The sequence below is a fragment of the Haplochromis burtoni genome, unplaced genomic scaffold (assembly GCF_018398535.1).
Source record: "Haplochromis burtoni strain Fernald_Lab_line unplaced genomic scaffold, NCSU_Asbu1 Contig_99, whole genome shotgun sequence".
NCBI classification, from domain to species: domain Eukaryota; kingdom Metazoa; phylum Chordata; class Actinopteri; order Cichliformes; family Cichlidae; genus Haplochromis; species Haplochromis burtoni.
The window spans coordinates 1,688,636-1,712,674 of record NW_024582460.1 but is presented as its reverse complement, the minus strand read 5'-3'; the positions used below and the strand labels follow the sequence as shown (position 1 = coordinate 1,712,674).

At 41.1% G+C, this 24,039-nt stretch overlaps 1 protein-coding gene across 2 annotated transcripts; it reads right to left on the bottom strand.

Annotated features, from left to right (window-relative positions):
* Nucleotides 1-37: 37 nt before the first annotated feature.
* On the bottom strand, nucleotides 38-20,391 carry LOC102289436 (desmoplakin). 2 transcript variants are annotated; one of them, XM_042222998.1, is made up of 24 exons: nucleotides 19,922-20,391; nucleotides 17,656-17,749; nucleotides 16,853-16,974; nucleotides 16,321-16,471; nucleotides 15,033-15,158; nucleotides 14,670-14,729; nucleotides 14,402-14,569; nucleotides 13,976-14,080; nucleotides 13,769-13,864; nucleotides 13,338-13,463; nucleotides 11,960-12,112; nucleotides 11,665-11,819; nucleotides 11,419-11,545; nucleotides 10,550-10,736; nucleotides 9,735-10,204; nucleotides 9,460-9,638; nucleotides 9,109-9,247; nucleotides 8,726-8,919; nucleotides 8,215-8,377; nucleotides 8,034-8,117; nucleotides 7,836-7,943; nucleotides 7,607-7,705; nucleotides 4,276-6,102; nucleotides 38-3,241 (listed from the first exon to the last, which is right to left on the bottom strand). In XM_042222998.1, exons 1-24 carry the CDS (start codon nucleotides 20,233-20,235, stop codon nucleotides 110-112), a joined length of 8,379 nt encoding a protein of 2,792 aa, XP_042078932.1. In that variant the 5' UTR covers nucleotides 20,236-20,391; the 3' UTR covers nucleotides 38-109. The 2 variants fall into 2 exon arrangements, with proteins under 2 accessions (XP_042078932.1, XP_042078933.1); XM_042222999.1 differs by having other exon boundaries at nucleotides 5,605-6,102; nucleotides 19,922-20,389.
* Nucleotides 20,392-24,039: the final 3,648 nt, after the last annotated feature.

The window sequence follows — 24,039 nt, the reverse complement described above, 5'->3', positions numbered from 1 at the left end:
GTGTCTCTAGGATAGAACACGCTAAGGTTACTGGATCTAGAATGCCACCTGCAGATTCCTGGGCCTGCAGCAGACGTAGTCCTGTTCTTTTTGTCAATTATTCCCTTCTTCATCGCCTCAAACACTGAAAGAGGCTTGGCTGTGTAGGATCTCTGTAGCCAACAGCAGCAGCCTCTGCTGCCAAGAGTTTCTCTCGATCTTTACTGTCCACTACTCCCCTTGCACATGCCTCCTCTACTGTCAACTTCTGATTTGATGTAGGCTCAATAATGTAACCTGTAGCAGCCTGGGCTTCCAGAAGTAAATCTGCACTATCTGGGGGCATGATCATCTGTTTCTTGGCTTCTGCTAAAGAAATCTTCCCTGAAGGCCCAGCTATTACACCAGCAATTGAACCAGTCCCTTTTAGAAAGATCTTTTTATCCACGGAGACCTCAGGGACAGTCTTCTGTCCTTTTACTAGCTGGTTAAATGTTTCCCTGTCAAGAACCCCACAATCAAGCAACTGCTGTGCTGAGACTGGTTTGCGGACACCATCAAACATGAGTTTGGAAGGGTCCTTCCTCTCAGTGACTGGTAAAAGTATCAGGCCTGTGTGAGGCTCTGATTTGCATCTTCTCTTTAAAGCCCCATAGCTGACATCACGTTCTGTGTCTGGATCAAGGTAACAATCGGGGTTCTGATTTAATGCACGACAGAGTTCCTGATCCACAAGGTTACGCTTTATAGCTGTGTCTCTCGGAAGGAACACGCTAAGGTTTGGATCTAGAATCCCACCTGCAGATTCCTGGGCCTGCAGCAGACGTAGTCCTGTTTTTTTGTCAATTATTCCCTTCTTCATCGCCTCAAACACTGAAAGAGGCTTGGTTGTGTAAGGGTCTCTGTAGCCAACAGCAGCAGCCTCTGCTGCCAAGAGTTTGTCTCGATCACTACTGTCCACCACTCCTCTTGCACATGCCTCTTCTACTGTCAGCTTCTGATTGGATATGGGATCAATGATGTGACCTGTCGCTGCCTGGGCCTCCAGTAGTAAATCTACACTGTCTAAGGGCATGAGCATCTGTTTCTTGGCCTCTGATAAAGACAGTTTCCCTAAAGGTCCAGCCACCACACCAGCAATCACTCCTGTCCCCTTTAGAGAGATCTTCTTGTCTGCAGACACCTCTGGGACAGTCTTCTCCCCCTTCAGTAGTTGGTTAAATGTTGGTTTGTCCAGCACCCCACAATCAAGCAAGTCCTTTGCTGTTACTGGTTTACGTACACCATCAAAGACCAGTTTAGTAGGATCTAGTTTCTCTGAGACTGGCAAAAGTAGCAGACCAGTATGAGGCTCTATCTTGCATCTCTTTTTCAAAGTCTCATAGCTGGCATCATGCTCAGTTTCCGGGTCAATGTAACATTCAGGATCTTGTTTCAGAGCATGGCGAAGGTTTTCATCTAAAAGGTTGCGCTTAATAGCTGTGTCTTTAGGCAGGAACACACTGAGATTGGGATCTAGAATTCCTCCCACTGATTCTTGGGCCTGCAGTAGACGCAGTGCAGTCTTATTGTCAATCAATCCTTTCTTCATGGCCTCAAACACTGAGAGAGGCTTGGCAACTTTAGGATCCTTGTAGCCAACAGCAGCAGCCTCAGCTGCCAATAATTTGTCTCTATCTCTTATATCCACTACTCCTCTGGTGCATGCCTCTTCTACAGTCAACTTCTGATTTGTTTGAGGGTCAATTATATGACCAGTTGCAGCCTGCGCTTCCAGTAGCAAATCTGCAGTATCCTCAGGTAGCAACATTTGTCTCTTGGCTTCTGACAAGGACATTTTGCCTTGCTTCCCAGCTACCACCCCAGCAATTGGCCCAGTCCCCTTCAGATTGACATTTTTATCAACAGACACTTCTGGGATGGTTTTCTTCCCCTTTTCTAGATCTTTAAATGTTGGCTTGTCCAGGACACTGCAATCCAGCAGCTGCTTGGCTGTGACAGGTTTTCGAACACCATCAAAAATAAGTTTGGAGGGATCTATCTTCTCAGTGACAGGAAGAAGAAGAAGGCCCGTGTGTGGTTCTACCTTACATCTTCTCTTCATTGACATATAAGTTACACCGTCCTCGTTTTCTGGGTCCAGGTAGAGCTCAGGTCTTTGACTCAAAGCACGGCATAAGTTGTCATCAATTAGGCCACGCTCAATGGCTGTGTCTTTGGGAAGGAACACACTGAGTACTGGATCTAGAATGCCCCCCACAGACTCCTGAGCTTGTAAAAGACGCAGTGTTGTGTTTCTGTCAATTAGTCCCATCTTCATGGCCTGAAATACTGAAAGAGGTTTATTTGTCCCAGGTCCATTATATCCTACAGCTGCAGCTTCTGCTGCTAGCAACCTCTCTCTGTCCTTATCATCAATCACACCATGATTACATGCTTCTTCAACTGTCAACTTTTGATTAGTTCTGGGGTCAATTATGTGTCCTGTAGCGGCTTGAGCATCCAGAAGCAAATTGATGGCATCTGCTGGGAGGAGATTTTCATTCTTGGCTTCAGTGAAAGTCAGTTTTGCAAACTGAGGTCCAGAAATGGAGCCTGGACCTTTTAGACCTTCAACTACCACCCCGGCTATTGGGCCTGTACCTTTTAAATTGACTTTTTTGTCAACAGACACTTCAGGGACAGTCCTATGTCCCTTCACCAGCTGGTTACATGTTTGTTTATCCAAAACACCACAATTGAGCAACTGGTCTGCTGTCACTGTCTTACGGACTCCATCAAAAATCAGAGTGGAAGGATCCAAGGTTGGGGGTTCTCTGGCAGTCTTCAGTTCAGTTTCTATGTTCTTTCTGACAATGGTGACCTCATGTAATTCTTTCTGGGTGGCTGACAGTTTAATTTTATATGACTCTTCAAGCTCACGTAACTCTCTCATCAGCCTTTCTATCTCACTTTTCAAAGATTTCTTTTCCCTCTCCGAAATATCCTTGTCTGTCTCATACTGCCTAATCAGGCCATGTTTGCTATCACACTGGTCCTTCCAGTGACTTAAATCCCTCTTCACTCTTTCGTTCTCCTCCTGTAGACGCTGCTTATTGCGATACTCAGATTCTAAGGACAGTTTAATGCGGCTGAGTTCCTCCTCTAGTCTTAAGATGTGGTCTTTGTCCTTTTCTGACAACTGCAATTTCAGCAACAGAGTGTCTCTCTCGGTTACAATTTCATTATACTGGGACTGAAGGGATTGCATGGTGGCTCTTATCTGCAGGAAATAAAGAGAGAGAAAAGAGACGAGAAGTTACTCAACTCAAAAATACTCATATATTAACAGTATAGATGAGGAACCTCATTTATTTCTTTTTCATTTTTTGTATACAACCAGTGGTTATTGAGGACAGTGCACATTCTTGCTCTTTTCAATCTTTCACAGTGCAAGAATTCTTTCTGCGGAAAGAATATTTGGGTGCACAGCTTATTTAGAAACAATAAAAGCATTTTCTCAAAAAAGTTTTTTGTTGTCGTTACAACTCAAGCCTTTTTACATTTTTGTAAAAGAAAAACAGCTGGCAATAGTGTTAAAAGTTGAAATATAAAAAGCAAGTCTGTGCCTGTTCTGCCAAATTGTCATTTGGTTTGCTATACTAGTGATATAACAAAAAATGGCTAATTCTATTTAACAACCAGAAAGCAAGACTGATTTGCAAAACAGCACAGATACATAAAACCAATAGATGTGGGCCAATCGTGATCACCTGATTTTAGTTTGCAAGAGGAGTTGTCATAAGCATTTTTGGAAACTGTAAATTTCTGAAGTCATGCCAGTGCTGTTTTACAAGATTGCAAAAGGTGTCTTTAAGCCCATTAAGATGTACTAAAAATATAAGAAACAATGATCAGAATCTAGTAGACCAGGAAACCAGCGGCAGTGATGGTGCTGATCATTCTGGGCAAATAAAGTGACCCCAAAAAAGCAAGCGAACTGCACTAACTCTAACCCTTAACTCCCCATCTTTCCACAGTGTGTACAGGGAGACAGTGGAATAGGAAGGCTGTCAGGTAGAGAGGCGCAGATTATGTTTGCATGCGAGTTTATACACATGCAAGTTTATTCAAACACATACAGACAGTATGTGTTCAAATCAGAGTTGCATCTACAAGAGGCACTCCAGCATGCAAGGAAAGGGTTTGCTTCAGACTAGCTAGAGCTACAGTTGCTACTTGAATGCTTCAAGTGGTGAAGACTCTGATTTGGAAAGACGAGAACAGTCCAGGACTAAGCACCAAACTTCCATGTACCTCGGTGGCCTGCGTTTGTATTTTCTCAGTCTCCACTTTGAGTTTCTCCCTCTCAGAGGAGAGCTCGGAGACCAGGTTGCGGTAGTCTAAATTACTGCGCTCACTGGCCTGTAGCTGCAGCTCCAGCGCAGTAATCTGCGAGGAGAGCTCATCATCACTTCCCTGTTTGGCCCTCAAGAGTTCATCTTTCTCATGTCGTGTTGTCCTTAGCTCCTCATCCAGTCTCAGCCTCTCTTTGGTCTGAGATTCTGTCAGCTCCTTCAGCCTTTGAAGCTCAACTGAGTTCGCATTCAGTATCTTGCTTTTCTCCTCTATAGATTTATAAAGACCTTCATTCCTGAGGTTTGCCTCTTTGACTTTGAGCTGCTCCTCAAGCAGCTGCTGCTGAAGGGCTTTCAGGTCAGAGCTCAGCTGCGTGATGTGCTCTGCAGAGGTCTTGTTCTGTCTCAAGTTTTTCTCTAGCTCCTCCTGCAACTGAAGACGCTCTTCTTCACCTCTCTTTTCGGAATTGCTGGCTTGTTCTTGGCTTTGGCGTAGTGCAACGACAGTGCTGCTGTGTTCTGCCAGGGTCATATTGGTCTTCTCTAGCTCTGACTCGATCTGCCTTCTTCTGGCTACTTCTTCTTGGTTAGCTTGCCGCAAATTCTCCACCTGGCTCTCAAGTCCATCTCTTACAGCTTGGAGGTCCTTGATGCGTCCCTGTAAGCTTCTCATATTTTGCTCAACTCTGCTTCGCTCCCTGCTTTCTCTCTCCAGCTCCAATCGCAGTTTCTGAAGCTCCTCCTTGTACTCCCGCCCCTGGGTTACAGCCACTGATGAATTAGTTAGCTTCACTTGCAGCTGGGACAGAGTCTGTTCAAGCACACCCTGACCTTCTTCCGCAGTTTGTCTTCTGCGGGTCTCCTCCTCTAGACTGTGTGTGACATAAGCCAGTCGGTCACTCGTCTCCTGCAGGTCCTTCCTAACCTCAGCCAGCTCTGCTCTATACTGGCTACTTTGCTCGTCTCTCTGCCTCATCAACAGTTCCACCTGACTTTCCAATTCTCTTCTCTTGCGGCCTTCCTCGATGATTACAGCCCGCTGAGTGTGAGCTTCCTCATCTGCTGCCTTCCTTTGTTCCTCAACCTGGCTGATAGATATTCGGAGTCTCCGTAGCTCCTCCTCGAGATTCCTCCTCTCTGCCTCCATCCTGTCATACTGCAGCTGGAGCTCCACTGTATCCTCGTCCCTCTCAGCTGCCAGCCTTTGCATGTCTGCATGGCTGACGTGGATCTGAGATTCGTAGCTGAGCTTTAAGTTATTGATCTCCGTACTGTATTGGCTCCTTACCTTTGATATCTCCTTCTGCAGCTCCATGAACCTTGCTGTCTCGTCAGCAAGCTGTCGCCGGAGCTGTTCAATCTCAAGCTCTTTATTTGACAAAGTCTTCTCCACCTCCACCTTGGACCAACTGACTGTCTCCAGCTCGTTCTGCCTCTTTCTCAGCACTGCTTCATACTCTTCTTGCTGCTGAGTGTAGCGCTCTTCTGCTAGCTTCCTCTTCCTCTTTTCTTCATCCAGCAAGTAGTTGAGACGTTCCACCTGATCTCTGAGGCCTGCCAGCTGGCTCTGTGTGTTATCTAGGTTCTCCTTGGTGGCACTGCACTGCAACGATGCAGTTTGTTTCACCTCCTCCATTGACAGCAACTGTTCTTTTGACTGGTTCAGCTCCCGTTGGTACTGAGCAAGAGCATCTTCCAGTGATTTGTTCTTGGCGTTGCGGTCTCTCATATCGTCTCTCAGAAGGCGAAGTTCTTCTTCTAACAGGTCAATCCTTGTGTTACGAATCTGAAGGAAAGACAAAGAAAAGATGAATACAAATGTGTTTTTAAAAATGATAAATTAAACTTTCATTATTATTTTTTACCCACTTGTGTTGTGGTTAACAAGTATCCAGCACAACATTTGCTTAGCACAACCCTATTAACACCACATTCATATCGTGTTGCCATGAAGAAACCTTCCATTCAGTTTGAGGCAAATCCAAAACCCCCAACCAGTTCTGACAGATACCTATGCCTTCCTGTTAAAAGGGAGTTTTTCCTTCCCACTGTCACCAAATGCTTGTTTATGGGGAGTGGGGGAGGGGGCGAGATGTTGTCATCTCATCGGATCGTTGGGTTTTTCTGTGTTATTGTAGAGTTTCATTTGCCATTATAATTAATTGAATTAAAAAAAAAACTATAGTTATCTCATGTCTCTTGCGTTCTCCACCAACTTTTCTGTATTTTAGGTCTTATTGAACAAAAAACTGCTTTTTTTTTAATCTTGATCATACTATAGAAGGTTATCCATATGAAACCACACACTTGGCTAACAGGTTATCAATCATAAGACGTGTGGTTGTGAGTTAGTGACAATGAAAAGACTCATCTTGAGACTACAAAACGGTTCTTAAATAACTAATAATCTGTCCATGGAGGTTGCTTGTACTTACAAAGTGAAATTAGTCACAAATGAGGTATGTGGTTTAGCTCAACAAAACCTCCCTGTAATTGCTTTGTTCACTAACAGATTACTACAGTCATCCATAGCTACACTGTTATTATCTTAGTTTGCAACCATAACTTATTAACACTAAACTGCACCTTTAGCACAATGTCCAGCTGTGAAAGATATATTTTTCTCTAGATTGATACCATCTGATCTCAGAAGCTAAGCAGCATTGTGCCTGGTTAGTACTTGAATGAGAATACACATTTTTCCTTACCAAGTGGTCTGCCTGGGAGTAGGCTACCAGTCTATAGTCCTATGTGAGAAAAAATTTGCTTTCCATAGGATACTAATATCCAACATAGTGGATAGTAGGTTGCTTATTATGACTAGCTGCAACTTAGTCACAACATATGTCCTTGGCATTGGTCATATCTAAGTGAACTTTACTCTCTTTATACTGAAACTCATGTATATAGCACCTGTAGTCTGTCAGTTCTTGGACAGTCAGTAACATTGCATTGTATGCAATGCCTGTCTTAATACTCTGTTAGCTGATGGATATTAATACACCGAGTTCATGAGCAAAAGACGCATGTAAATGGGAGCAACACAATGCTGACTGCAGGTGATGTTATTAACAACAATGGTTTGCTGGAAGGTATAAAGGAGTTCCTTTAACTTTAACGTTATATCAAAGATTAGGTGACAGATTTACCCCAAATTCTCATTCATAATCCCTGGGCAGTTTGATGACAAGATGTCATAAACAGAAAGAAAGAAAAAGAAGAAAAAAGAAAGAAAACCATGATTACATCCAACAAGATATTTTTGGATGTTCAGCATTGGAGATCCGTACCTTGAGCTCCTCCATGTTTCTGAGCAAATCTCCTAGGAATCTGTAGTAGTCGTCAGAAAGGGTAAGCAACTCCATATATCGAGTCTGCAGTTGGGTAGCCTGGAACAGAGACAAATTTAAATTTAATTTTAAAAAAACATCAGAAAAATCAACTCTAACCTACAAGAAAAAACATGTCATGTACTAATGGTTTACTACATGTCTAATGTTTTTACTACAGTTGAATTACTTCATGATTGAGATCCACTGACGGCGACTTCAGCATTGTCCTCTTCACTGGGATGTTGAGCAAAGTTTCTAAACCAGAGGTGTAAGCTGCAAGGTCTGTTTCATAGTCCTGTTAAAAATAAAAATGAATAAATAAATAGAGGAAGTTGATCTTTTAATGAATCTGAGGCCAAATGCACTCGATTATTGACCTACTTACCTTGATAGCGTTCACACAGGCTTCATTGTCCTTCAGCACACTATCTACTGTCTCCCTCCTCACCTTGATTTCTGCATTCAGAGCCTAGAGAAACCCACAAAGTACAGATGTCAGGTATCAGATGCCTTCACAGAAAATTATTGGAAGTAGCTCTAATAATAGCAAAAGTTCAGCATATTACCTTCTGGTTGTTAATGAGGTTTTCCAGTGCTTGAACATTTTCTATCTTGGTGGCCTGTAGAGCCACCTGTTTTCTGCGAGTGGCTTCAATCCATTCAAGAATGGAAGTGCTGGTTTGCTTGTAGTGTTGCAGCTGAGGCAGATATGATCGAAGGTCCTGCATTCTGAGCAAGTGGAAGAGACGACCAGCATAATTGAGTTATGTCACTTTTACTCAAACGCTCTCATGCCCAAGTTTACAGATTAATATTGTTTTTTTTATTATATTATTTATTATAACATTTAAAATACTGAAGCAACAAATGTTTTGTGCTTTGCTCGATCATTTTCTGCCAATCACAAATTGACATGTGTGTATGTGAATAAGATGTTTGAAAAATAGATTCACATGTGTACAAGCAGCCTCATATACATATGGTTGAATATGAAATGAGTTATTTACTGCATGACTGCAAAGTCTTCAATTTGACATTAACAGCCAGTTATTATTAAAAACTGACAGAGCAGCATACCTCGTATCGAGCTGTAATTGGATTCGTCTCCAGCGGTCTGACAGCATGTTCACATCTTCTGTGTATTTTGTTAGCATCAGGTCACACCTGTGGGAGGATCCGCCCACCTGGCCGTTCCAGTGGCTCGCCTTGGACAACTCTGCCTCCATAGCATTTAGAATATCTTTCTTCTGATCCAGCTCTGCTTTGATGTTCTGCACATCGACACACGACACAACATCAATCATACGACTGCATCCACCGTATAATAAAAATCAGCCTGATAAGTGGAATTAAAGCATATGTCACAGCACAAAGGATATAAGAAAAATAGGGCAGTATTTACAAATGATTTGTCTACTATTATCAAAGAGTAGGAAAACACCATTATCTTGCAAAAATACCTTCAGAGTCGACATATATTCCTCCACTTCCTCAGGAGACAGAGAAGTGGTCTCCTTTTCTGTCATTCTTGCTTCATAAACTTTCACAATGTCCTCGGCTCGTGCCACACTCTCCAGCATGTCCCTTAGAGCTCGTAGCCTAAAACAAGCATATGGAATAATCAAATATGCAAATATGCAAAGGCATATGTGTATTTGTCATAATGTAGATTATCTGTATGTAAAAGTATCTTTTTTTGCAGATAATAATTGATCTTACAGTGCACAGTTATGAACTGTGCTTTTAAATTAATCAGAAGAACACACTAAGCTTTACGCCATCGTTTTGAGGTTTTGCCTTGTGTTACGTACCGCTGAACATAAGCTGTTGAGCTGCTCTCCAGGCTGCCCAGTCTTTGGTTAATCACTCCAATCTCGCTGCGGAGGAACTGAGCTTTGTCTGAATCATTCACGCTTTCCAGCTCGTTTAGAATGCGCTCCTTCAAAAGTAAGTACTCAGCACGCATCGAGTCCACATCACGCTGCACAGTCTGAAAGATGCACATATATGTGTCGCGATAAATACAGGGTCGTTTTTGTTTTCATTCTACATGCATTTCTGTTATTCTTATATTTTATGCTTTCACCTCTAACTGAGAGATCTTGAGGCTACAGTCCTGCACGCCGTTGTCTCCGAAGCAGACATGGATGTGCTGACTCAGCATGTCTTCAGCGGCCTCCAGCCTCAATCTGAGCGAGTGCAGCTCTAATAAGCTGTGAGATGATGATGATGTTGATGTGGATACCTTCCTCTTTCCTGCGTCCGTCTTGGTCACTTTTATCACTTCCTTCCTCACCACCTCTTTCTTTGCCTCCGCTTTCTTCTCGGCCTGTCTTCTGAGCTCTGCTCTCCGTCTTTCTTCTTCAAGCCTCCTGGCCTCCTCTTGGTGCATCCTGGCCTCTTCTTCAAGCCTCCAGGCCTCTTCTTGGCGCATCCTGGCCTCTTCTTCAAGCCTCCTTGCGTCTTCTGCAGCAGCAGCTTGTACTTGCTGCTGCTGTAATATAATCAGCTGGTGTTGTTGCCCAGATGTTTGCTGTAATTGTTCCTGCTGGACAACTGTGGACAAAACGATTTTTAAAAAATAGATAAAAGTCTTTTCAAAAGTTCACTAGATTCACTTACTCAATTCAATTATTCCATTATCAAGCACACAGACACAAATGCATACTGTACTTTACTGTAATATACTGAAATACGTACTAAAAATATTGAATTTGAGCAATGTTTATATACAAGTCTAAGAGACATCCGGCTAAAAAAACAAAAGCCAAGAAGTGCAAGAATAAACATATGGAGCAGAAAATGAGCACAAGAGGTCCATCTGACATATGAGACTGAATAGAAATGTACAGAATAAACAGAACGTGTACTTGCGAGGTGATCATTACTACAAACACTTACTGTAAGTAGGTATCTGCACCACTAGCTGTTCATAGTGGGTCTGGGCATCATTGACCTGGTTCTCTATGCTCCTCTTGTCCTCATCAGCAAACATCTGGGAATTTACACTGTTCACTATAAACTCATCATAGTGAGTCTCCATGCTCTTGATCATTTTCCGGTACTCCTCTGGGCGCATCTTGGCCAACTGAACAGACACAGAAACATTAAGTTTAATTTGGACCCAAACAGATCTTTTCACCGAGAAGGAGAGGTCAGAGGTCAAATGTGACATGCTATTTTAAATCTTTGGTACCTTCTTTATGTTGACGATACTCACCACACTTGTAAGAAACATACTTTCTAAGTTCTAAGGCTATGTTTATAAATTAATTTTCCACCAATAAATCATCAAGTGTTATAAGAATAACAGTGCAGTAAAATGATTGTGTGTGTTTTTTTAACACAAAGTACAAACTGGAGCAGTGAAAAGTTGCAAAAGGGACTTTGGTTTGGAGCAGCGGGTTTCGAGAGATGCTTAAATGTCTGTCTGAATGCCACAGAGTTATGCAGCACTCCAAAGTGTGCAACTATGGGAGCTGTTTCCCAGCATCTGGAGGTGGCTCAGGATGAGAGACGTTTACACACTTTTTAAGCCCATATTAAATGGAAGACTACAGCTGTTGGCTTAGAACAAACTGTAAAAGCAAAAACCCACCTTTAAAACCAAATAATTAAACGTTAATTAACACCATGTCACAACTTTTATTATGACCATTTGTTTTCTCCTTTGATACCTTGCAAGAGAGCAAAAGTTTGACTTTGACGTATGACTAAATATTTTTTTACAGACAGCAGAGGCCGACTTCCAACACCTCGTCGGTCCTTACCATGGAGATGGTGAGGGAGTTGATGCGTTGGATATCCATGACGCAGTACTGCCAGGAGATGAGACTCTTGACGTTGATATAAAGCTGGCTCCAGATTGACAGGATTGCTTCGTAGTACTGCTCGTTTCTTTGCACGACACAGAGGTGAAATTTAAAGGTTTCAGGATTATCTTTCCAGCCAGAGCAAGAGTTATACAATCACCTTTAACAGTAAATGTCCAAATCAAAGCATTTTTTGTTTCTTACTTGTTGGCGAGACTGATGCTGATTGGATTAGGTGGCGGTACAATCAGGCACACAGAGGGCACCAACATATCCAGACCCCCCGGGCCAGTCACCAGCCACTTACTGCGCTGGTTGTTGTCCTTTAGGATAGCCTCATTGCCCTTAAGGATCACCTTCTGTGAGCCCAAAGGTCACATAAAACACATAAAACACATGAAACACAAGTTAGAATAAAAGAAAGAGAGAATGTCGGTGCAACGTAAAGTAAAAAATAAAAATACCAATATGTGTTTAACTTTGACATCTGAAAACTGACCTGGTCCTGCTTGAAGTCGCACAGAGCCTTGACAATGACGCCGCTGGTGTTCTTCTCTTCAGGGTTTCTGGGTTTCAGTCTCACGATCTCCTTGGACTTGCTGACCAGGTGTTTAACCTGCCTCCTATTTTCCACAATCTTCTCCTTTTCCCTCTGAAGACAAAAAAGGTTTCAGTCAACCTGCCACTGTTTAGCCATTAACAACTGCTTTACTTTTCAAATTCGCCAACATTTTTGTCTCTCTGTAAATAATGAAGTCGCACAGAATGGCCTGTCCTGTATGAAACATATGACCTGCAATCCAGAACTGGTTTGGTTTTTTTTGAGAGTTCTGTTTCCATTTTTGTAACTAATGCCATAACTACTAGGCATGCAGTCTGCCTTTACAGTACAAATAATGTTTATTTTAAAAGAATGGGCTGAATTTGAGCATGTCTGTAACAGGATGCCAACAACCAAAATAGTACTTTCTATTGTTTGGCAAAAGTTTGAGGGCTAAGATGCGTGTTTCTTCTGGACTGTAAAAACTGGGGGTCTGGTCCAGAATGAGTAAAAGAAACATTTGGTCATTCGAAGGTATTATCCAATGGTATTGGAGTTGCTTCACTATTAGGTGGTACACTCAAAACTAATTTGTCCAAAATCCTGCCCATTTTTAAATTACGTGTAAATGTTCTATGTGATTTTATAACATAAGTACAATAAGTAAAACGTTAAATTCAAAGAAAACTTTTTTTACATTCAGTTTATTCCGAGCAACCTCTCCTGATGAATTATGGAGATGCTGGTAATGGTGTTGTGGTTCTTTTTTGGGGGTTTTGTTTTGGTTTGTTTGTTTTTCCATAACTCGTGTATCTGCAAATATACACATTCTGTATTTTTCATATGTAAGAAACTATACTGTGGTGGGGCTTGCTAATTTCTTGTTTTTGATTTATGTATGTTTTGTTTTGTTTTGCTTTACTTCATATGTTTCATATGTTGTTTGTTTAATTTAAGACAAAAAAAAATTAAATGAATGAGAGGTAAAACTTGAGGGGGTAGGGACAAATAAGTAAACACTTCAGCCTACTCCTTTTCAAACAAATAATGGAATGATATTTTGTAATGATTGTGAATGTTTGAAATGTTTGAAATAAAAATGAACTGAACTGAATTATCTGGCTAAATAATCCACTGACTTTATATATTTCAGGCTTTGTGTTGTTGTTTACTGTAGTGCCTGAGACATGAAATTTTCAAAAGCTCATCCTACATCAAAGATCTATTGTATGTTCAGTCTAATCAGTTTTATCTCGCTATGCTAAACGTCTAAACACACGCGATCAAGCTCCTGATGCCCAGCTGATGAGTTACTGCTGTAATGACGCTGTCGTACCTCCAGGTTTCTGAGGAGCTCCTGCAGGGTCTCCAGAGAAGTGTTCTTGTCGCAGATGAAATTCTTACGAACCGTCTCGTGTTCCTTCTGCAGAGCACTGTACGTCTCGTTGGCCTCCTTGAAAAACTAAATGCACACGTGTGTAAGCATATGTGATGTGAGTTTCAGGAGAAAACACGCACAATTTGTGAAATACTGAGTGAAATCTAGCATGAAGTTAATTGTAGTTTCCCAGTCTCATTATGATAAGTAAACAAGCAATTTTTATGTGTACATAACAACTGAAAAGCTGAAAGCAAATCAAAATGCTAATGTAGCAACAACAAATCAGAGGTGTCATGGTGCATCTTTTACATGCACTCTTATTCACAGTGTCCGTCAGTGTGACTGACTCCTGCAGGTTCATGTTTATTAGAGTAGCTTTAAGTTACCTGGCTGTATGCTAAATTCTCCTTCAGGTGAGTGTCGATGCATTTTGTTATTTGAAGGAGCCAGCTCCACTGAGTCTGCAGGGTGTCACTATAAGCCTGAAGAGAATGCACAAGCACACAAACACTGGAAAAAAAGCCAAGCTTTTACTTGCAGGTTTATAACTAGTTGTTTTTGGACTGAGATTTCTACTTCTGATCGCTCCAGACCTCGATCTTGTCCGATGCAGGGTGGTCATTCTTCAGGAGGTTGTCCACTTTGGCCTTCAGCCTATTCAGATCCTTTTCTTTTACTTCCAGGGCACTCATCAGTTTCTGTTATATAAGAAGAGGTGAATAATCACAGGGACACAGGAAAAACATCAGGATGCAGCAAGAGGGAAGTTCTGTGGCTTCGCTGTAAGTGGATGACTAATCGCAGCAGCCAAAATCCAATCTACCACAGATGATTGCTCCCTTATGAGATGCAGATTACTACATAAAAGACATCAGCGCCATTTAGGCTCAAGGAATTGCCAAGAATGTTTATTGCCTAAAATGAAGCTCGTAAAATTGGAAATTAAAAAGTGGATTTTTTGCAGCATCTACTGAATCCAGCTCTATTCTTGTTCCCTTGTGATCTGATGTTTGACTAACCGAGTAGCTCTCCTGCTTTCTGGGGATATACTGGTCGATGTTCTTGTCTCCCCAGTCAAACATCAGTTCCTCTTCCTCCTTCTCATTCACCCACATGATCTCTTTGGATATTTCCTGAATGATCTGCTGGAACTCTCGCAGCTGCTGCATCCGATCATGGGACGTTTTCTAGCAGGGTTAAACAGGGTTAAAGTGAATCAATTTAATACAAATCTCTAGCGATTAACAGGAAAATACACGACACAGAGATAATATTTAGTTTCTTCACCTGGAGATTGTCCCATTCCTGATCCAGAGCCTTAAGATTGGCTTTGTCTCCTGTCTTCATCTGGGGGAAGAGAATGAGTCAAATTATGTGTTTCAAAATAAAGTGATGTGTCAATATTTGCAAATGCTAATAATTAAAACAGATACCAATAATAACAAATCGCTATCTGACCAATAGCGGATCATTTTTATTTGTTTAGGTTATTTATCTCTTTACCCTGTGATCTTCTTTAACACTGGTTTAGTTTTGTGACTTTATATATCCCAAACAATAGATCAACGGAGCTTCTGTTTGAAGCAACAGTGAATCTCAGCATCGTCTCATCATCACAGCATTGATACTGAACCTGCTGACTGAACCCACCAGGTCATCTCTGGCTCGATCGAACTCGACGCTCCTCTGGATAGAGCTGTGAAACCTCTGGTGGCTCATGAGCTGCTGCTCGATGGCTGCAGAATCATCTCCCCATGAAGCTGTTTCAATCAGACGCTGCACGGAGTAGATCGAGTTTTAGAGAAGACTTCAGACACAGGCACTTCATGTCACCAGCAGGTGGCGGCAGAGATACAAGTTAAACCAGCAATTTGCTGGTAAATTCATGCACCACTTGGGGTCAAAGATCAGCAATCCACTCAGAAAGAAATGATTTAGCACTGAGTGTAAAACAATAGCTCCTTTTAGCTTCTATTTGTACTTAACCACAATGACCACATGATCCCTTAATACTGTGTCTACACCAACATAGCAGAGCATTCTTCTCTATGCTCTGTGTTAAATGCTGTGAATGTTGTGTTATCATAGCGATCATGGTTCAGCGAGATCTGTCATTTGGTTTACCGACACCTTTTATCACACTGTCATAAAGTGACACGGCACTTAACCATCTAGTTAGTGGGTATTAATGTCACTTTTGTTGTTGAAGAAGTAGGTCTTTCTTTCACTTTAGGTTTATTTCACAAAGATTTCTTTTGTGTAAAGTGTCTGTTTCTCCAGTTAAACATAAAAAATACTTTTTCTTGAACTGTTTAACAATTTTAATTATTTTAATGTAGTTGTTCACATTTTTAGTGTGTTTAAAGAACTATAATATATTAAATATACTGCGGAGCATTTTAACTTCTGTTGTGTTTAAATGTGCTATGATATGAAATGAGCTGATTATCTGTTGTGTGTAACAAACGTCTCTGACTTACTAATGTGACAAATTACATCAACTTCTCTTAATCTGAAAAAATGAAGGCTGGTGTTAACCGAAATCAGGTGATCAAAATGCAACACTTTTAGGGTATTTAAGACTGAAATAAATGCGCAAAAAACCTGTAAAAAAATGTAAAAGAAAAAAAAAGAAAAAAACAAGCCTCCAACAAATCTTTTAAAATGTAAATGTTGCCTAAATTTCACCAAATATTGATTTTTAGTAGATTTCTTAGCTTTTAAGTATATTCTTCTCGACCCCCCCAAGTTCAGGTGCTTGACCACCATCTACTGCAGGTAACGCACAGTTTAATGCACACTGTAGTAATGCCCCTCAAGCTTTACCAAGACACCTTAACACAGAATTCCTTAAAGGGCTCATGAATGTCAGAAGACTGATCTTCAAAAGCAGCTGCAGGTGCACGTTAGGTATTAAATTGGGTGTGTCTATACACGCCTTTTGCTGTGCAATCCAGCCCATAGCATCATGATAGCTCCTTCCAGGTTCCTCCCAGCCAATGGAGCCCCCCTTGGTGCTCTTCCTTCTCTGCGTGGTGCCTGAGATGGCCTTGTGGACCCCCTTCAGCTGGCTATTGTACATCTCCACACTATGGATTAGAAAACAGAAAAAGATGAGACTTGGAATGAACAGCATATGCTATACAAAGAATATATTTTTATAAAAATTCATGAAATCTCTGTTTGTCCATCCATCTGTCCGGTCAACAAATATTCATCCCATCTGCTTTAAAAATGGGAGATTAATTACTGACTGCCTGAGGAAATTTGGACTAAGTTTAAAGCTTGAGATACATTCACTATCCTTTTGAACAGCAACTGAATTACTTAATTACCTGCATGTGACGCATTTAAGAGACAGTTACATTTCAGTGTCAAAATCATGGGTAACACTGACCTCGGATGGGCACTGTTCTAGTAAAAGAAAACTCAGATGATTAAGACAGAGAGAGAAATCTGGCCTTCCTTACCTTCTCATTACGTTCTCATTAGGCTGTCCCATCTGCCTCAGGTCGGCCCCGCAGCTCTTCAGATTTTGAATGGCCTCTTTGGCCATCCCCATGAAGTACTCGACCTCACTCGGGTTTCCACCCTACAATACACAGACACAAGGAGGTGTACAAATCCAGAAAACTGAATGGGCACATTTGGAGTATAGATGTCTTTTGTCCTTGTTGTGCTTTAGATTGAATTATTTCCATTTAGAAGTGCCAAAAAATGTCAAAACTTCAGAAAAACAACTTTTACAACCCACGGAAGAAGATGATTTATGACAAGGACAAAGCGGTTGTGATAGTCTGCCGATATAAGTAGTCAACAAGACAATAAATCACACGCCCACAAATTTTAAGCTGAGTTTTGCACTTGCGATGAACTTCACAGTAACATAAATAATTCATGATAGGTTGTTTAACAGCTAAACTAAGAAAGGGTGTAAATTTAAAGTGGACTGACAGTTGCAATACTGCTCAAGGGGCCAGTTCTAAAAATCACATCCAACAGGGAGTTAAACAAAAATGAAACATTATCTATTTGGTGTCTCTCACAGATTCTGACCGTACACCAAAAGCCTACACATCCAGCTACTCCAATTACAGCCGCACAACATTTCTGTCATTCTTTCTGTTTCTTTTTGCCTCAGAGGACAGGCTACAACACTACACTCTTCATGTGAAATAAAAAAACTCCTGACTGGGCTAACTGACTTTTATCTGCACTTCTAGCAGTAAAAGCGCAATAAGTAACACAAATAAGAAAAGAAAACACAACTCACAGCTTGAATGTAGTACTCGGCTTTCTGCAGGTACTCGTTGCACTGGCTCTGCAGGATAGCGGCCTTCTGGTTGATAGAAGTAAGTGTAGAGCCACTGTGGAGGGCAGCGAAGTAAACTCATTAACATTAAGATCTTCAGCTTTAACTATTACCAAAATATTCCCAGTTACCGCAGCGGTTCGCAGTTTTTTTCACCGTGTGTTCCCCTAAAACAAAGCAGTGTCTCCTTTTGCCCTTTTTGTCAAAATATCATCAAAGAGTGAATTTCCCTTCTCAGATTGTTTCATTTGAATGTAGCTGTTTTTAGGAAAAGATAAAACTGTACATTAGTTATTTAAATAAATGTTAAAGTTTTTCATGGATAAGTCCTAACCCCAGTCTAAGTTGGGGCAAAGACTCCCGCCTCTCTTTCCACCTGTTTTAATTCGGAAAACGACAAGACGAGGAATTCTGTTAACCTTTAACTTCATTTCTGTTGCAAGTTTGCAAACATGCATTTCATTTACAAGCAATCTGGGAATTTTGATTGTATCATCATGCAGTTGTGGAACCTTGTATATGTATATCATCATAATCCACAAACAGAAAAGATATGGTCATGGTTATGGCTAGATTTTTCAAATACATTAGCTAAAAAAATACACTGCAACTGATTACATCAGTACGGGCTCAACAGCTGGTATAGTCAACATTCATACACAATGTGCCAAAGAAACTCTTTTCACTGCTATTATAAACATTACAATTTTCTTTTAATATTGTTTTTAGGTTTAATTTGATAGGAAAGCACTGAAGGCACGCAGGAAAGTGAGGGGAAAAGTCTGGAGCAGACTTGAACACAGATCTTTAGTGGGGCTTTTGGTATATGGGCTCAAACACACGAGCTGTGGCAGCAGCCACAAATCTAAAAATTTAGAAAAATAAGTGTTGTTATAATAGAGATCTCTCTGTTTCCTAGAAACAAGAGCCGGAACAAGGAGATATAGAGACAGCAAAAAGCTATCACCCCAGATAACCAGCTATTACTGCTGCTTATCGTACGTGTTTTCAATTCTGAGGTACTAAACTATTTATGCTGGCTGTATATGAGCAAAATGTTTTGTACAGTCTGAGCTGAAACTCAGATAAGCATCCAAATTTCTACAAAAGACACTTTTCCTGAAACCTGCTCTGGTTTTCACAGACACACATACAAACTAAAATGTTGACCTCATTCTAAAATATGCATAAAGACCCACTCTATGTATCTCTATTATCAATTTTATTGACCAGTTTTGATATACTTGTGTTATCACATATATCATAACTATTGCCCTAAAAATCTAAGCTGACATTGGCTTATTTAACTAGCTATGAATCAGGGCACTGTTTCCAAATAACACCTGTAATATCTCTGTCATCTCTACACTTGTATTTCTTGTTTTACTTACCATCCAGAAAAAAGTGCTACCAGCTATAATAAACAATGTAATAAATGTACTTATATTTGCCATAAGCTGCCCCAGGCACTTTTCCCTTAATCACAGGGCTTACATGAGTACCTTATCTCAAACATCACTCCCTTATATAAAACTATCAAAGCCATAAACGAAGTTGCTCTGACTCACAACTTATGTTTGCGAATTAAATAAATCTGCCCGTTCCTCAAAGTGCGGGGTCAGAAACACAATCCTTGCGCTGCTGATAGAGTTGCATGTGTTAAAGCGACACGCGTGTCCGTGGGTCTGTGAAGCAGCAGAGGGAGGCGGCAATTTAACGCGGACTGTAAATCTCGTTTCTCCCCGGGGAGGTTTGCTCCTGTGCAGAGCAGAAGCTGAGGAACAATTGAAAAGACGTGCCAAAGACAACAGCTGTATGTCAGCATCACGACGTGTATCACTGCGCATTATCAGTGCGTATGATCAGTTATGTCACTGACGTGACTCTGCAAACCAATCTGAATTAAACATCACTTTATTTTGTTTTATACACAATTACCACCAGCTTTGCTTCAGTGTTACAAAACAAGTGGAAATGCTGTTACTTTGCAGAACAAGAACATTTCCCTGTAATTAAACTCTTGCGGGCTGATGTGCATTGAATTGCTTTGTTCGCTTTTTTAAAGGCCAGTGAGTATCGGGTGTTTTTAGTGTTTGCAGGGCCCAAAAAAACAACACAGGCTGTCACGGTTAATAGTTAATAATCTATCGTGCGCTGCAGTTCACACATTGGCCACAGGTGCAAAAAGAAACGCAAAACTTGTGGAAGATAGAGTTTAAATTCATACCCCATTCCGCTGATCGCCCCCCCGCCGGCGCCGCTCATCGCCCCCCCTCCCATGCTGGCCCCACGCCACGTCATTCCTCTCGTGGTTCCGGCTCTCATGCTGCTCGCCATTCCGCTCGCCATCCCACCTCCCTTCACGGACTTTGAATAGGTGAAGGTTTTGTGTCCGTCGTGTCCGTACTGGTCGTATCCGTTACCCCCTCCGTGGAAGCCGTCGCTCCGTGCGTACTGGTAGGTGGATTCTCCAGTCAACTCTCCCCTGGAGTTGGCCCTGCGGAGCATGTTCAGGGCCTGCTGAGACCCGTAAGCTGACATGGTGACCAGAGAACTGCAGCCTCGGCGGCTCCACAGAAGTTACTGGACGAAACTAAGTGGACGGAAACAACCTGACAGGTTGCCGCCCTCTCTCTCTCTCTCTCCACTCTGTCCGCCCTGGTCCCTCCGGTGCAGACTGCAAACCGAGAGCAGGACGGGACCGTTTTTGGAGCCTTGTGACCACACCTCTCTGTCTGTCAGCCAAAAACTTTTTTCTTTCTCTATCTCTCTTTCTGCCACTCCCCTGTCTACTCAGCTGGAGACAGTGTGTGTGTGTGTGTGTGTGTGTGTGTGTGTGTGTGTGTGTGTGTGTGAAAAATTATGACATTTTTACATGATGAGGCTTCAATAAAGACAGCTCGTTTTTGGAAAGCATGGGTATGTTATGGAAATCAGAGTCTGAGAGGAGCATTTGGCAAACAGAGACAGTTTTAAAAGCACAGTTTGAGAAAGCGGATCAGATAGCATTTGAACAGAAGGCGATCAGCATTTGGAAAGTGATGCAGTTCTTTCTTTTTTAAAATAACAATGTTTCTGAAAAGTCAGGTTATGTGTGTGCTTTAGTAAAGTGGGGTTATTTTTAAAGTGACTGATTATGAGAGCGAGTTAGAGATCATCCCAAATTGGAAGCTTGAAACTTACAACTTGTTAGTTAGTGTCAAGTTGATGGATTACTCATGGTGGCAGTTCTAGTTAAGGAATGAAGTCGATTGCATCCTCACAATTATAAAGCAGAAGAAGGAAATGCTTGTATTTGCCAGGATAGCTCAAATGTACACACTGATTATTTGAAAAAAAAAGTATTGTATATACAATATGCTCAACATACATGATTCAGTAAAATGACTAGATTACATACTAATGCGATCAGTGCTTAGATTTTTATTTTTTTAAGTATGGTTTTCCCTTGACAGATGTGCCTAGGATATAAAAACAACTGCTTTTAGTTGCATTCCTAGTTTAACAACATCTGTAGTATTAAGCAGAAACTAGTAAAGTAATGGCTATAATAATCAAAGGCCTTAAAGGCAAACTGCTTAAAGTACAGATAATACATCCAGTACACCAGGTGATGCATCTTTTGAAATTTAAATTAAAACAGCTGCTGAGGTATCGCTCACTCCTCTTCTCCACAGGTGTCTTTAAGTCTTTCCATGCCCCTCCCATCTGCTTTCAGTCTGCGTCCTCAACTGAGAAGAAACTCTCTCTTTCTCACACACACTTTAACATTGCTCACACAACTGCCTGCAGGCAATGGGTGGGACTCACTGAAAAAACAGGTTTAGCAGCCACTCAGTAACGACAGTAAAACTAAATTTTATTATCAGTGTTTGGGATGTCCATAATCACAGTCAGACCACCTTCCAATTAATGTACTTCTTTTCCCAACAAGTCACTTATTTGCTGTTATTGGTAATATACTAATTTTTTTTTTTCAAGCGATACCCACATTTCCCAATTTTAAAGATGCATTCACAGTGAATTACAGGTCACTTTGAGTCCCAGTCTATCTGCACAATCGCCAGTGCTCCACAAAGCTGCTTACTTTGGTTTTGTAAGTTTCTTTTCTTTCAAAATGACTCACCAGCTCAGCTTAAGCCTTTTGAACTCTTTGCTGTGGAGTTTCAGCAGAGATACAAATTGCTCTCATTGCTCACGTTTTTTTTTCTTCTTCACTAATGTACAGTCTTTGTTCAAAAGTAGGCGGTGTGACCTGCCTTGGCTTTAAATGTGTTAGCAAAGTGGAAAATTGTGAATAACTGCAAAGAAATTTCTTAAATCATAGACTTTAATTTATAAACTAATCAAGAGTGTTAAAGCATTCCTCTCCCTTTTTTTTATAGAATAAACACTATAATATGTTTTTGTAGCTCTGCAGATGCCTATTTTGTTTTTTGAGACTTTTTGCATATATTTCTTAGTTTATATACTTATCTAATTTTTACATAGAATTTGTGTAAAGTTACTGTGTGTTTTAATGCAATCAAGTGTAGCACGCCTGATTTAATTGTTTTCTGTGTAATCTAATAGCAGCAAAGGCTTTCTATTCTATTGTCTATTCATCTGGCTAAACTGCTTTACTTTAAATTCATTATTTTGGAAATTGTATTTAATAATTTTGTACCTGACACATGAAGCAGGCTTAACAACTGTCCTGGGTCACCACAGGTGTTGTGTTACCTTGAAACATTTAAAATTTCTGTTTAAAGATGTTTTACATACTGAATGCTCTTGTTTTTCTTAATGCCTTTGCATTGCTTTTGTGCTAATGTAACGACACAGTGTCACTTTATAGACTTCATATATATGTGTGTGTTTCTGTAATCTAGTCACAAGACACTAAAATAAAAGTGCTCTTTCCTCAGATTCAGTTTCCCCTGATTAAATTAAGGTTGTCCAGATCACAGTCGTTTAAAGGGAGGCCTAGCCAGCAGCACAAATCTTATGCATTAAGGAAAATTTAGTATGAGAAAGAAATGATGACCAAAAAACTCTCTTCAAAACCAGAAATACCAACAATGAAGAGAGAGCCACTTAGTGGGTTTGCGGTTTTTGAGCCACAACAATCATGTTTCAGAAATATGTCTTTGTGCATAAGGAGCTCACTCATAGGAAAGAACATCCTAATGACTTTGACCTAAGGCTGTCTGCAAGCATAAATACTGGTGATATGGACCGGCACCCTACAGCCTGAGGAGAGTCTCCCTACACTAACTTATAAACTCAGCAACCTTTGCGGAATGTAGCATGTATGTGTTTGGAAATGAGTGGGATTGTGAGTTATGTACGAGCAAACAGGAGGGAAAGTGCAAGCGATTGCGAACAGTAGTGTTTGTTTGCTGGTATGATTTATTACAAAGACTTGTTTTCCATTAGCTCAAGTCTAATTGCAGACTTGGTGCTGATGATAGCATGGAAAAGAATTTTTGGGAACCAATGACACACCAGGATGGTCTTACAACTCCCAGGGCTTATGTGTGCTTGCCTTTCTGTGAGTAACTGAAAGGTAATAAACTGGTCTAACATTTTCTCCGGGAAAAAAAAGAAAGAAGTCCCACCTTAACTTCATGTTATTCCCTTTGGCAAATGGCATTCAAGAGCACGCCTTTGCCTGCACATAAACACAGATTTGCCAAAACGACATTCCTGCACTATCCTTCCCCTATCTTTAAAGCTAACCCTTTTCAGCCCTGAAAGCTCATTTGTCACTTATTTAGTGTGAATTAACTTTATTTGTGCAGGTCTAATTCACAAGAACAGTAATCTATCAATAATATAATCTAAAACTAGATTTTCTTTAATAATGGATTGGATTTATATAGCACTTTTCAAGGCACCCAAAGCGCTTTACAACGCCACTATTCATTCACTCTCACATTCACACACTGGTGGAGGCAAGCTACGGTTGTAGCCACAGCTGCCCTGGGGCAGACTGACAGAAGCGAGGCTGCCATATCGCGCCATCGGCCCCTCTGGCCCACACCAGTAGGCGGCAGGGTAAAGTGTCTTGCCCAAGGACACAACGACCAGGGCAGAGAGCCCGGGGATGGAACCGGTGACCTTCCGGTTACAGATACGCTTCCCAACCCCCTGAGCCACAGTCGCCCAACAATAGCGACAATATTAAAAAAAGGAACACCATCTACAGAACCAGGCTCAGGAAACACTGTCATCAGCCTCACCTCTGTGGTTGAGGATAAAGGAAAAGAGAGAAAAGAAGTCCTGACTGATAATGATAAATCATAGAACCCCAGGTGTGCGTGACCATGGTAATTTTCTTAAAAAAGAAAGGCATGTAAGATT